The following is a 14,819-nucleotide window of genomic DNA, read 5'->3' as shown; positions in this document are numbered from 1 at the left end:
TATCAATTCTATCCTTACAACATATAAGAAGACAATCTAAATGACCTATATAACGGAAGTCATTATATGATGCAAATTAAGTTGCTTAAAGGTTGGTGGGGATAATTTGAGCATCCTGAAAAGTTGGTAATGTTATGTCCCTACCGTCCCTATGTAAACCTGCGCCCTTGTTCTTAACCTTCCTAAAGGTACCGAACCCCACAGGTTTCACATGTGGAGTCACCGAACCTTTCAGAGTTAGATAATAAAGCTTTTTTTTTTTTTTTCAAATTCAAAACCAGTATCTCTAAGCTAGCAATGTAATAATTTAGCAAATTCCCATTCAAAATTCTCATTTTGACAGCATGTTTTAGAAAAAGCTCAAAATTTGAGGCATCGCTGCCCATTGGTCTGTTGTATTCGCTCATGCCAAGTGCAAGTCAACTTTCCACTGAGCAAACCAGTTCCTCCTCCCATCAGATCAAGGACTAGCATTCATTCATTCTCAGCTCTCTCATTCATGCTCTGCGTTTTTTTACCTTCGCCGAACCCCTTAGACCAGGGGTGTCTAAACTTTTTGCAAAGGGGGCCAGATTTGGCGTGGTAAACATGTGGGGGGCCGACCTTGGCTGACGTCCTTTACGTGGAACAATATATTTAAGCAAAATTTAGCTAGCCATTCAGTGTGTCACATTTGCTTTATTATTTTTTTAATGAATGAATTTCAACAATCTCGCAACTAGCCTTTGTGGCGTTCTCTTTTGCCTCTCGAGCTCTTGCAAAATACTACTGCTGTGAAATTAAACTAGCTTCAGGTTGCTTCAATTTCTTGCTGCGTATCTTCCCTGTAATCTTGTCATACATGTCGGCATGTCTTGTTTGGTAAAGAAATAGTCCAATTTCCACCTATCCTTGAAGCGTCGGCCGTCACAGTCAACTTTCTTTTTTTTTGTTGATTGTCGCCATTTTAGAAAAGGAAGTAATGGGTCACACGGAGTAATGTTGCTTAGCCCTTAAATACTTGCAACATGAAGCAATTATCAGAGAGTCCCAAAATTTGAAAAATAAGGTCCTACTGCAACGTATTTTTCAAATTTGTAAAAAGAAAAGTCAAAATGAATATGTGTAATAAGCGCTCTAATATCTATAACCCATGCTAAATCATGTTTTTTTTTTTCCTCATGGAACCTGCAGATGCATCCAGACTTGCATCCATCATTTTTTTTTTCAAAAAGAAATGTCAAAATTCTAAATTAGTCTCAAAATCATTACATTTTAGGTGTATCAAATGTGATACATTTGGCAATAAAGGGTTAAAGTGCTGCTGACTTTTAGTGGGTAAATAAGGAGCAGCATTTCATGTGTAAGCTACTTGAAATGCTGGTTGCAGTACTGCTGACCAATTTATTAAGTCTGTGTGCGGGCCAGACGTTATTGATTTTATGACAGAGGCCGGGGGCCGGATGAAATTTGACCACGGGCCGCATTTGGCCCCCGGGCCTGAGTTTGGACATGTCTGCCTTAGACTTACTCACCGAACACCTGGTGTTCGATCGAACCCGGGTTAAGAACCACTGATCTAAAAAAACACCTCCTTTGGGAGACGTGGGCTCACTGGCGGCCCTTTGCCGTCCACTATGCTGAACCGGAAAATGCGCGTCGCTCCTCCTCGGCTCTATTATTTTATGTCTGTCGTAAAGGCAGCGCCGGGGGATGTCTGGTCTTCTCTGTCATTAACTCTCACCCTTGGCACTAAAACACCCCCTCCTCTCCTTTCCTCTTCTCCGGGATTCTCACGGACGGATTCACTCGCGCCGTGTTTGGGAATCGCCGCCAGCTTTTGTTGCCGCGTTACAAGCTATCCCGCTGCGCTATTATTACAGCGGCCCGCCGCCCTCGTGAATAATGCAGGCCTCATAAAATTCCGGCTATGTTCAATTACGCCGCCTTTGCTTTCGCCGGCGAGATATTGCCCCGCGCTCTCGTTAAAGTTCGGCGAGCGGTCCTATCGTTTCTAAAACGGCCTCTGTTAGCTCCGATCGGGAATCTGCAGGTGGTGACCTTTAGCGCGGATGGACGGCGGAGGCCGATCAATAGATGTCGCCAACTTAATTAGGGAGACACAAGAAAGTGAATTGTCCTGTAAGGAGGACACCCATGTCTGACCCGCCCCTTATCTCTCAGCTTTCTATTAGCTTAATAGACTGCAACCGATATCACGTGGTTCTACTTTTGGAAGGCCAAATACTCGATTCCTAACCGTCCGCCTCGTTCCTGCAGCGAATCCCTCGAGGATCAATAAACAACCCCGGTGAGTCCAAACAGGACTAATTGCAAAGGGAACCAACTTAAATTCATAGGCAGAGTTTGACTTTTGGGGCAGGGGGGGCCCAAGATGTCGATGACCTCAAAACGCAGTGTCAGCAATAAAATTAACTTACAAGAATATTTATAACTAGAAAACTGCAATTTCGGGACAAATTACACCTGGGTCTTTCCTCTGTGGAGATACAGATCTTAGCCCCACTCAGTTCTATCAATAGAATGGAAAATAATGACAGTCAATGGCATAAACAAACGCCATTAAAAATGATTGGGAAAATTGGACGTCCATGTCCATCAATGGCATCACCCTCCATAAGCGTCAATGCAATCGGGGACATTTGGGGTACACGTCCTATTGATATCTGGTCATTTCCTGTTGATTTGGGGATATTGATTTTTTTTTGCCATTAAAAATGAATGGAAAAATTTTGAACGTCCATTGACGTCAATGGAATCTAAGTACATTGGCATCAATAAAATGAAAAAACATGATAAAATGCCATTAGAAATGAATGGGAAATTCGGACGTCCATGGCCGTCAATGGCTGCACCCTTCATAAGCGTCAATGGAATTGGGGAAGTTTGGGGGATACGTCCTATTGATATCTGGTCATTTTCTGTTGATTTGGGGGGGGGGGAATTTGGACGTCCATGGACGTCAATGGTATCAACTTACATGGGCGTCAATGGAATCCAAGTACATTGGCATCAATAGAATGAAAAAACATGATAAAATGCCATTAGAAATGAATGGGAAATTTGGACGTCCATGGCCGTCAATGGCGGCACCCTTCATAAGCGTCAATGGAATTGGGGAAGTTTGGGGGACACGTCCAATTGATATCTGGTCATTTTCTGTTGATTTGTGGGGAAAAAAATCCCCATTGAAAATGAATGGGGAAAAATTTGCACGTCCATGGACGTCAGTGATAAGAACCTACGTCGGCGTTATAGTAATGAGTTGAAAATTAGCGTTTGTTTTTTTGTTTCCCGTCATTTTTGAGGAGATTTCTAAATCAGGCTGCTTAGGACAGCTATACTTTTCGCCAAGATCGTCATCCGTTGAATATGGTACGCCCGCTGGTGTTGTGCCAATGTAGTTACCCCAGTCAAAAATTGTATCACCTGGGCGGATCCATATGGAGGTAGATTTGTGTCTTCATTATTTGATCCAAAAAAAGTTAAAAAAAATATATAATTAAAAAAAAAGATGTTCAATCAAAATATATATTTTAAATTTTTAAAAAAAGTCACTTCAATCCAAAAAAAATGTGTTTGAATGCAAAAATAAATTTGAAACTCAAAACAGTGCATTTGAAAGCTATTTTTCTTTCAAATTTTTTTTTTTTTTTTTTTTTTTTTGGATTGAAGTCCCTTTTTTCGGTTGAAGCAACTTTTTTGATTAAAGAAATGTTGTTTTGCATTTGGGCCACATTTGGCTAGGACATTTGTGTCTTTATTATTCAATCAAAAAATAAGTTGCATAAAACAAAAAATATAGATTTTCAGAAGAAAAATCACTTCAATCAAAAAAAGAGAAATTTCAATCAGAGAAAAAACGTTTTTGATAGTAAAAAAATATTTGAGACTCAAATTTTTGCATTTGAACACTTAATTTTTCATTTGAAAAAAGTCTTTGATTTTAGCAATCCTTTTTGTGTGACATTTGTGTCTAAATCATTCAATCCCCCAAAAAGTTGCTCCAATCAAAAAAAAAAAAATTTTTCAAACAAAGAAAAAAATCATTTGAAAAATAAAATTGCCCTCCTCTATTTTTAAAAAAAAATAATATGCAAGCAAATGACTATAAGATGCTCGTCACATGATCTGTTCGAAAAATCATTTTGACCCATTATAAAAATATTTTTTTTGTTCATTTCATTCATTTTTGTCGCAGTTTTATTGCTATTCAACTTTTATATACATAGGAAAGTCAATTACATGCAATAACACTTTTTGGCTACCGGGGGGGACCTGGCCCCCCCTTAAACTCCGCTTATGCTTAAATGATCCTGGAATTGCTCGAGATGTTTGCACGATTGCCTCATATTGTCACTTAAGAATCCGTCTAGCGACCAATCTGTGCTGTCACTCCCAGCACGTAGCATCTTTCCTCGTTGTTTACAAGAGACGTGACACACAAGCTTTGCGGGCTGATAAAGAAAATGGATTCATCGTGAGTTTTTTTTCTTTCTTGTTTGACTAATTGATGATCTGTTGGTGTATATATTGATCCAGACTAATCCTCCTGATCTCCTCGTATATGTGTGGATTTCGATTTGTACATCACAGCCATACTAGAAGATTATTTTCCGACATGACGGTGTCTGCGAGAGCCAAGATGACAATTTGATTTTATCCGACCCGGACCTCATGACACCCATCGGGAGGGAGGGTAGTGGCGGTGGGTAGGAGCTGCCCTTCCACCCTCGGTTGCCGTGGCAACAGTGACTGTCTCTTACAGGCAATCTGGCTGGGCCGCACCCATGGGTGTCTGCCAGCATAAAGAAGGAACTGAGCTACCAAAACTGGCCTTTTGAATCAGATTGACCAATCGTCTGGCTCTAAAATTAAAACTCTTTCAATGAGTTGATCAGAAGTAGACGTCCTATTCATTTCAGGTGGGAGGGTTGGCAGCTGTGTCAATGGCAGCCAATGAGTTAAGACCGGAAATCCTTCCCACGTTTTCTTCAAATCGATCCGAGTTTGAAGGGACATCCACGTATAGCGTGGCGTGACTGTTCAAGTGCTAGCATGAATAATTGAAGTCCCAGGCTTTAAAGTATGTTTTATTTTAAAGAATGGCGTGCATTATTGAAGCCAAGGCAGCACAGGTGTGCCCTCGCAGTCGCGCAAGCTCGAGGTGGTGTGTTTGAAACTCCACAGCGGGATAGACGAAGATGAAACGGGCGTTCCTGGCTCCGGTTCTGGAGATCATCGCAATCACTCTTGACATGTGGTTCATAGAACGCTTTCCCTTTCTAGGGTAATTTTTTTGGCTCTTTCATGTTTTTCCCAACACAGTCAACATACCAGAAAATTCTTGTTTATCAAAGATCCATTTTTAGAATCTCCAGAGATGGGGTGATGTAAGTGAATTTGTAGCAATCATTCCCACAGTCACAGAAACTTGTCCTTCGCACTTGACGAAACTCTAACAAGAATATTAAGAGGATAAAGTTACAGTATATATGGCGGAAAACAAAGACAAGGCTGAAAAAGCAGTTTCTGCTCTTGCACCCCTCTTTAAAATAAACTGCTGTATTTTAAGCCAAAAGAACTGTTGTGTTTGATAGAACAATATGTCTGTATGCTGCCATAGCAGATTCATGGCGCATGAAGCCCCCGAACTATTTAACCTTTTACCCTGGAATCCCCCGTTTACAGACGTCGCGCAATCGCTTTTGTTTCAACCATTCCATAAAAAGAAGCTTAGTAATTATATTTATGATTGAAATGTCTGTCATTTTTAGCTTAGAATCAATAACTGATGTCTAATATTTAGTTTACAAAAAAACCACTTAAAAAAATTATTCACTTGCATATTTCAAACAAATGACGTCACAATGAAAAATTTGGCGTCTGTAAAAATGTCACAGATATCTACCTCATAACTATCGCTTAATTGTATTTTTTTTTGTTACTGTCGCATTTTCCCGATATGTTAGACGATAAATAATCGATTCAAACAAAGAAAATTTGAAAAGTAACGTTTAAAAGGGTAAATATATGAAAAAGAAAATCTCAGCCACTCCTTGTTGTCTGCGATTTCTGCATCGTGACCCTTGTTTTATCACCATGTTTTACCCATAAAATCGCCCAAAAATCAGGCGGTGGCCATTCACAGTTGTGTCTTAACAGTCGGTGATACATGCTACATGGAGTTTTTGGATCGAAACAAGGTAAGTACGCGATAATATCTCGTTAAAATCGTGACGTCTTTAATTCTATGCTCACGCGTGCTCTCACCTCCAGTTAGGGTTTTGCTGTTTGAATTTTTTTTTTAAATACCCTCCTGTTCAAAATGTTTCTTCCCCCAGAAAATGGAGATTTTAAGGTTTCCAATGATGTATCACACATGCATATAGGACAATTTTGAAATTTGGCCAAATTGGGGATATCAGAGCGAACTTCAAGTCACGTGAGTGTTTTCCGCCATATATATTTTAAATCGTTCATAGACCCCAATCTGGATTCAAAAGTTGATATTCCGGACAAACTTCAAAAACCAGTGATTTCCTCTCGGAGTCGGAGCGGGGTTATGTGCTTCGCTATGGTAACAGAGCTGCGGTTGCCAGGGCGATCAGCGTGCCAGGATGCGCTTTCTTTTTCCCAGAGGCGTCGTCGTTAGGAAGTAAATTATCCATGCGCCGCGTACGAGGGATTTCGCCTAAGTGCGGAGATTTCTGTTTTTTAATGAGGGATTATTTTTATTCATTAATTTATTTGCACGGGAAAGCCGGCAGAAGAGTAAACCAAAGAGGGGCAGGCGGGCTATAAATAGCGTCTTTTTGTAGGCTAGGATTCCCCGTCGGGTCAGAGCCAAGCTGCGAGCGGCTCACACCAGCTGATTAGCATCGACTCGCCCCTGCCGCGCACTCGTGTACTCGACACGCATCTCTCGGGAACGCTCGCGTTTGACGTTTTCGGCAGCGTTTTGGAGCCTTCGTAGTCGACGGACCCCACTCTCCCAGAGGGCCCCTTTTTTGGGGGGGGTGCGGATTTGGCGGTCCTTGACACACGACTGACAAACCCTCCGAGCTTTCAGAAGGCTTTCCTGGCAACGTTCAGTTCAGTTGGTGGATACGGGTTTTCCGAGCTTTGCCAGAAAAGGGACGGGGCTGGGGGTAGAAACTGGCAACTCCCAACTTCAAAAAGCCAGCTTCTGCTACTCTTGTATTGCCAAGTTGATATGTTGTTGTTTCAGTTTATCGTTGTCAATTTTTTTTATTTTTTACCCAATCTGACTTACCGTACTTGTTTTGATTGTGTTGTATCGTGGGCTGCCATTTTCACTTCAGACCTTTTCCAAATGCCAGCCACCCCATCGGCGACTGGGCCCGACTGAGGCTAATGTGTGCTGACCGCTGCTGTGGACCGTTGCGCAATACAGAGGGGAAATGTGCCAAACCTGCAACTTAAAGGGATCCACGGATAGAAACGCTTGTGGTTCTTAAAAGATAAACGTTAGTTAAAATAATTTGAAATTGAAACCCCTCTTGTTGTTTTGGTTTTTATACAATTTTCAAAATTAGTTTAAGTAGCAGGTCGCCATTAGGGTTGTTCCAATCATGTTTTTTTGCTCCCGATTCAATTCCAATCATTCCCGATAAGTTTTCCTGATCATATACATTTCGGCAATGCATTAAGAAAAAAATGAATAAAACTCGGACGAATATATACAGTGGGGAGAACAAGTATTTGATACACTCACAATGGGAAAGCCCATTGGCATTCAACATACAGTACATAAGTACTGCATTTGTTTATTATGACAATAAATCCTCAAGATGGCATTTACATTATTAACATTCTTTCTGTGAGAGGGATCCACGGATAGAAAGACTTGTAATTCTTAAAGGATAAATTTGACTTTGTATATTGTGACTAAATATTGCCATCTAGTGTATTTGTTGAGCGTTCAGTAAATGATACTGTAGCCATTTAACTGTTCTGCCCAAATGCATGATGGGAAGTGCAACCATGACTGTCTTCTCTGCGTTGGGAAATAACATAGGGTGTTCAGAAAAAGATCAACTACTACCTTTCTTCCCCACATACTGTAGCTTTCCCACGAAAGTACTAATTGTTGAGAGAGGGAGTTTAAGGCTTTAGCCAATTAAAAAAAGGCTCCAAAGAATGCCAGAAATCACTCTACTCATTTTATGCTGCCTTTTAGCTCTATATATGGGTAAAGCGGCACTATTATGGACTGAATGCGACAATGCGTGAGTGGATCGTGCAGCGCATGCTTAAATTGCATTTAATATTTTAACGTGATTAATTAAAAATATATATATATATATATACCGCCGTTAACGCGATAAATTTGATAGCGCTACTTTAAGCCAAAACTAAAGACTCTGGATGAGCGTAAGACATTTTGTCTGTAATGTTAAATACAATTAGAAAACGATTTAATTATAAAATATATATTTTTTTAAAAAAGGCATGTCCGATATTTTTTTGCCGATTCCGATACTTTGAAAATGACGTGATCGGACCTGATCGATCGGGATGACATCTTTAGTTGCCATTGTTGTTGACATCACATGGTTACGCTGCCGGGCTTCCGGAGTTTGACTAGTGACTAGGGCTGTCAAACGATTAAATTTTTTAATCGAGGTAATCCCAGCTTAAGAATTAATTAATTGCAATTAATCGCAATTCAAACCATCTCTAAAATATGCCATATTTTTCTGTAAATTATTGTTACAATGGAAAGATAAGACACAAAACGGATATATAAATTCAACATACATAAGTACTGTATTTGTTTATTATAACAATAAATCAACAAGATGGCATTAACATTAACATTCTGTTAAAGCGATCCATGGACAGAAAGACTTGTAGTTCTTAAAGGATAAATGTTAGTACAAGTTAGAGAAATTTTATATTAAAACCCCTCTCAATGTTTTCGTTTTAATAAAATTTGTAAAATTTTCAATCAAAAAATAAACTAATAGCTCGCCATTGTTGATGTCAATAATTACACAATGCTCATTATGCTTAAACCCATAAATTCAGTCGCACCAAAGCGCCAGCAGAGGGAGAAAAAAACACAAGTAACAAGTGGGTATTTCACTGTGCTGTCATTTTAATCTGTTTGAGCGGGGCATGTGCGTTAATTGCGTCAAATATTTTAACGTGATTTTTTTAAAAAAATTAACTACCGCCCGTTAACACGATAATTTTGACAGCCCTACTGGTGACATAAACATGTCATCTGTTCAATCCTTTCAACTTGAACCTAAGAGAAACATTAATGAGCATAACCGCACTGTCTATATGTCACAAAACGAGCAGCAGAAGTAAAGTGAACAGGAAAGACGAGATGAGACGAGACAAGAGTAGGACAAAACAGGCCAAAATGTGCTACACTGGCGAAACGTCCTACAAGAGGCGAATTTGACACTCAAAGTACTATCATGCGCTTTCAGCCTGTTTTGTTTAGATGCGTTCTAGTACTGCAACGGTTAATCGATTAACTCGATTTTGCTGCTTCGAATATTCGTTTCATTAAAGTGGCGTTGTAATGGTTTGTCTTGAAAGTGTTTGCATTAAGCTTTACTGATTTGGATGGATACACTGCCCTCTAGTCTGCCTCATTTCACATGGCCGAATCCAGCTGTTCCATGTTAAGACCAACATAAGCCAAGCTAATGTTTTTTTAATGCCTTCGTAATATAGTTTCTACGTATATTAGCCTTTTTGTGGGAATATTTTTCTGGACCATGTGTTAAAAGCATTGTGAAAAAAAACATGAACTTTTTATAGCATTTAAGCTAGCGCACATTTGCTATGTAAGTTAGCCAATTGTTCTTTTGTTGTACATAGATCCTCATTCATTTATTATTTTTTTTATACCGTTTGAGGCTCAGCTCAGCTATTTTAATTTTGATGTTCCTTATCCGATTACTTGATTATTCGAACTAACTTGTTCATCGATTAATCAACTACTAAAATATTTGATAGCTGCAGCCCTAATGCGTACAGACAGAAAATATGAAAGATGCCTTAAGAAATACTTAAACGTAGTAATATCAAATAAGAGTGGTTTCAATTTGCTACGTGATTTATGTGGTCAACAGATCAACAATCTGCTTTAAAGCTACCACAATGCCTAAATGTATGAGAGGGAAACACATGCAAAAAGTATTTTGAGGCAATGAAAAGGTAATAAAAGACTTAATAAAAACATAAATAGTAAGTAATCGCCACTTTTAACCGATGAGGGCATGTGTTGGACGTCTCGCCGCGTAGAGGGAGTTGGAGTACCAATAGATTTTTAAATCAATGGCAATATTTTTATGTGTTTCTATTAATATATTTAAGTAAAAGAGAACAATTATGGCTTATTTGTGCCGATAAGACTAAGTCCGAAGTTCCCTTTAACATGCAGCGAATGATCGCGGTCAAAACGGACCAGACGTCCGGCACCGTTAATGGCGCTGAATCATCACTTGCTCCCAGTTCAAATGCATTTGATGTCTGTCGCTGCTAAAGTCAGCGAATGCGTTAAAAACCACGTGAGGTTGTCTTCACGCGCCGTTGTTTACCCTGCCCCGCGGTGTGCAAACGCAGCGAGCCGAATTGTTACCGCGGGAAGCCGATAACCTGAAAATGAAATCGCAACTGGCGGAAATGGGAGATGATGTCGAAGGCGCTGTGGTAAAAACACTGGCCGGGAATCGCGAGTCCATTACTGTAGATAGAGAAGCCCCTCGAGGCTGGGGTGAGGAGATGGGATTCATCCCGACAGTGGGAGAGCTTGCTGGGAACAGCTGATAATAACAAGATCTGGAAGACTGGGACGTAGGAGGAAATGAAGAACCTGGTGTGGTCCAGGGAGGGTTTGAGTTCTTCAAGGATCATGGTTCAGTGGCGTTGAAAAACGTCATTTGCATGAAAACTAAAAACTGATACAGCGGTATGAAAAAGAGTCAGAGCCTTTTGTAATTTCTCACATTTCTGCATAAAATCGCCATCAAATGTGTTCTGATCGTTGTCAAAATCACACAGATGAAAATACAGTGTCAGCTAAAACCACCCAAACATTCATTGGTTTTCATATTTTAATGAGGACACCATGCAATCACTGACAGAAGGGGGAAAAATAAGTAAGTGAACCCTCTGCCTAAGGAGAGTGAAAGAGCAATTGAAACCAAATTTTACCAAACATTTTAAGTCTGGTGTGTGCCCAATCACTGATAAGTGGTTTAAAGCTGCCCTGCCCACTATAAAACACACACCTGGTAAGAATTGTCTCGATAAGAAGCATTGTCTGATGTCCGTCATAGCTCGGTCAAAAGAGCTGTCTGAAGACTTGCGATCAACGATTGTTGATTTGTATAAAGCTGGGAAAGGATACAAAACCATCTCTAAAAGTATGGATGTTCATCAATCGACAGTCAGAGAGGTTTTCTACAAATGGAGAGAGTTTGGCACTGTTGCTTCTCTCCCAAGGAGTGGCAGTCCACCAAAGATGATGCCAAGAGTTCAGCGCAGAATACTCATAGAAGTAAAAAAGAACCATAGAGTGTCTGCTAAAGACTTACAGAAATCACTGGCACAATCCAATATCTCTGCACACATCAACTATATGTAAAACTATGGCCAAGCATGGTGTTCATGGGAGGGCTCCACGGAGGAAGCCACTGCTGTCTAAAAAAAACCCCATTGTTGCTCGTTTAATGTTCACAAAAAGGCACTTTGACACGCCACAGAAGTTTTGGCAAAATATTTTGTGGCCTGATGAATCAAAAGTTGAATCGTTTGGGAGTAACACACAACATAGTGTTTGGAGGAAAAATCGAACAGCTCACCAACATCAACACCTCACCCTCACTGTGAAGCACGGTGTAGGGCGCATCATGATTTGGGGCTGTTTTGCTTCCTCGGGGCCTTGACAACTCGCAATCATTAATAAAAGAATGAATTCAAAAGTTTATCAGGATGTTTTTCAGGAAAACCTGAGGCTGTCTGTCAAACAGTTGAAAGCTAGAAAGAGGATGGATTCTGCAACAAGACAATGATCCAAAACACAGACGTAAATCAACTTCGGAATGGTTTCAGAAGAACAAAATACACAGTCTGGAGTGGCCAAATCAAAGTCCTGACTTGAACCCCGTTTAGATGCTGTGGCATGACCTAAAGACCACGATTCATGCCTGACACCCCAGGAATCTGACTGAAATACAGCGGTTTTGTAGAGAAGAATGGGCCAAGATTAGTCCTGATGGATGTGCCAGACGGATCTGCAGCTACAGGAAGCATCTAGTTGAAGTTATTGCTGCACAAAATATTGAATGATTGGTTCGCTTACTTATTTTTCCACCTCTGTCATTGTTTGCATACTATCCTCATTAAAATATGAAAACCTATAAATGTTTAAGTGGTTTTAGTTAAAGCAGACACTGTTTTTTCATCTGTGTGACTTTGACAAAGATCAGATCACATTTGATGGTGATTTTATGCAGAGAATTCCAAAAGGTTCAGATACTTTTTGCATACCACTGTAGCAGATTTGAAATTGTCATTAGATTTCGGCTCCTTTTATGGCTAATCTATAACCCGCTTCTAATCTTAACTTAATGGCATTTCTGTTTGTTTAACCACATTTCTTCTTCAAAACACTTGATAATTCCTCTCTGTGTTTTGCTTTCAAACATTCATTAGCAACATGATAGCCAAGCATGAGGACTTTACAATGAGGCCCTTCATTAATTCACACTCGCCATCTTTGATACTTGAGGGCAAACGGTCTCTCGTATTTGATCTGGGATTGGTCTTGTTCGGCTCAAACGAGGTCTTTTGGGTCTTCAGATTATTGTTTTGTGTCATTTACGGTCAGTCTGCTTTTGCCGGCAAGCCAAAAACGGGTTTGGCAGACATTTAGATGCTATCTGCGCAACAGAATCAGCATAATGCGAAGAGCAGGAACATTTTAGACCTTTTGATCCAATTAAATATCACATGGTGTGGCTCGTCTTCCTCTCTTCCTTTTGTGCTTTTGACACATTATGGATGTTTCCGTTTAGGAGTTTGCGGCCCTCACCAAGGAGCTCAACGCCTGCCGGGAGCAGCTGCTAGAGAAGGAAGAGGAGATCTCGGAGCTGAAGGCTGAGAGGAACAACACCAGGGTGAGCTCCGTTTTTGGAAAAAAAAATCTATTTTTTGCTTGAGACCGGACGGTGAGGTCAGATTTCTTCATGTAGTTGCTGTTGGAGCATCTGGAATGTCTAGTGTCCCGGCATGAGCGCTCGCTGCGTATGACGGTGGTCAAGAGGCAGGCGCAGTCCCCCTCGGGAGTCTCCAGTGAAGTGGAGGTCCTCAAAGCCCTCAAGTCCTTGTTTGAACACCACAAAGCACTTGATGAGAAGGTATTGGAGTTGTCCAATCGTGCCTCCCAAAATCCCAAAGCTATTTCAATGACTTTCTCATTAGTAGACATCCAGTCCATTTGAACTGAGGGAAACATCCGCTGCAGCCCTCACAGTGCAAATGGCCTAGACGTCTGTAGCTTTCAACGCCAAATAAGAGCCAACTTTATTTCGCTGTCGCAGGTGCGAGAGCGACTGCGGGTTTCGCTGGAGAGGGTGTCCGCCTTGGAGGAGGACCTTACAGCAGCTAATCAGGAGGTAGGAAGAATTGAATCCATTTTGGACTCAGGTTAAAAGATAAAATGAGGGAAAGATAAAGCGCCGTATAATCAAGTGCTAGCCTGCAGCGTACGCCTCCTCATTAAGTCTAACGAAGGCGTAATTAGGACCGCGCCATTGTTCCTGTCCCGGATCCAGCTGGGAGATCAAAAGGCGCCCGGCATATCCTGACTTGAATGGGTGGTCCCGACGGAGCACGGACCACGATCTCCATCGAGCTCTTTTGATATTCCCGACGTTCATCTTTTTTTATTTTTTTCCTCCCCGAACGACAATCACCCGTGTCATTTTGGAAATCGCTTCACACCCTTCCGTCTCCCGAGAGCCCGCGAGGTGCCGGCGTATCTATTATTCCTAAAGCGGCGTCGAGGTCCGGCGGGTCGTCCGTCTTAAGGGCTGACAAGCGTAGCGATAACCGCCAGTCGACGGGCTTTAACAGACAGCCCGGATCCGACTCTCGGGTATTTAAATACAGTGTTTTTCACGTCAGGAAGCTGGCAAAGGTGAAGCTTTTTCTCACAGAGCAGCACTTTATAACGGTAATTAATGCCGGTTAGGCTGGATTTCTGTCATGTACTTGACTTTTGAGGCAGACGGCAAAGTCTCCACTTGCTCCAAAAGGCTTTAAAGTTCATTTAATTGAAAGTTTTTGGGACAATTTAGGCGATACGGGGGTTTAAAAAATTTGGTCATTTTATGTCACAATGTATTTAGTATTGAAGGGATTCGGAGGAATTTGAGGAACAGTGCTGGATCCAAAACAAGGCTACGTAGAAATGTTTCCGAGCAGCGAACCGTTTGTTATCTCAGTGTCCAGTCTTTTTGAAAGCTGCGGTGGAGTGGGCCGGGCCGAAGGTGTGGCCGGGTGTTGTCTTGGGATCATCCCTCTGTGGCTGGTTTTGGGCGGTTAGGTTTGTGCGTCATCCTTCGTGGCTGGGACGTGGTCGCCACAGGGACCGACGCCGGTCTTGACGTCCCAAGCGCCCGTTATCAACTTTATATCCTGGATTATTCGCGATCGGCCGTGGATGATTCGAGAACGATTCACAAACATCCAAATTCCGATTATTGAATTATACCAGGTAAAACGGAAGTAAAACACAGTCAGCGCGGTCTTTGGGACGCAATGAG

The 14,819-nt window shown here is 41.2% G+C and overlaps 1 protein-coding gene across 4 annotated transcripts in view; it reads left to right on the top strand.

The window, feature by feature from the left end:
• Window positions 1–14,819, top strand: part of ppfia2 (PTPRF interacting protein alpha 2) — a 57,447-nt gene that overhangs the window by 18,243 nt on the left and 24,385 nt on the right. For all 4 annotated transcript variants that reach the window (XM_057854103.1, XM_057854105.1, XM_057854104.1 and 1 more), the window contains 3 exons: window positions 13,068–13,169; window positions 13,245–13,409; window positions 13,593–13,667. In XM_057854103.1, the coding sequence (XP_057710086.1) occupies window positions 13,068–13,169; window positions 13,245–13,409; window positions 13,593–13,667 (342 nt within the window). The remainder of the gene's footprint in view (window positions 1–13,067; window positions 13,170–13,244; window positions 13,410–13,592; window positions 13,668–14,819) is intronic.

The sequence above is a fragment of the Corythoichthys intestinalis genome, chromosome 13 (genome assembly GCF_030265065.1).
Source record: "Corythoichthys intestinalis isolate RoL2023-P3 chromosome 13, ASM3026506v1, whole genome shotgun sequence".
NCBI lineage: Eukaryota > Metazoa > Chordata > Actinopteri > Syngnathiformes > Syngnathidae > Corythoichthys > Corythoichthys intestinalis.
This window is presented reverse-complemented; position numbering and strand designations above follow the sequence as displayed.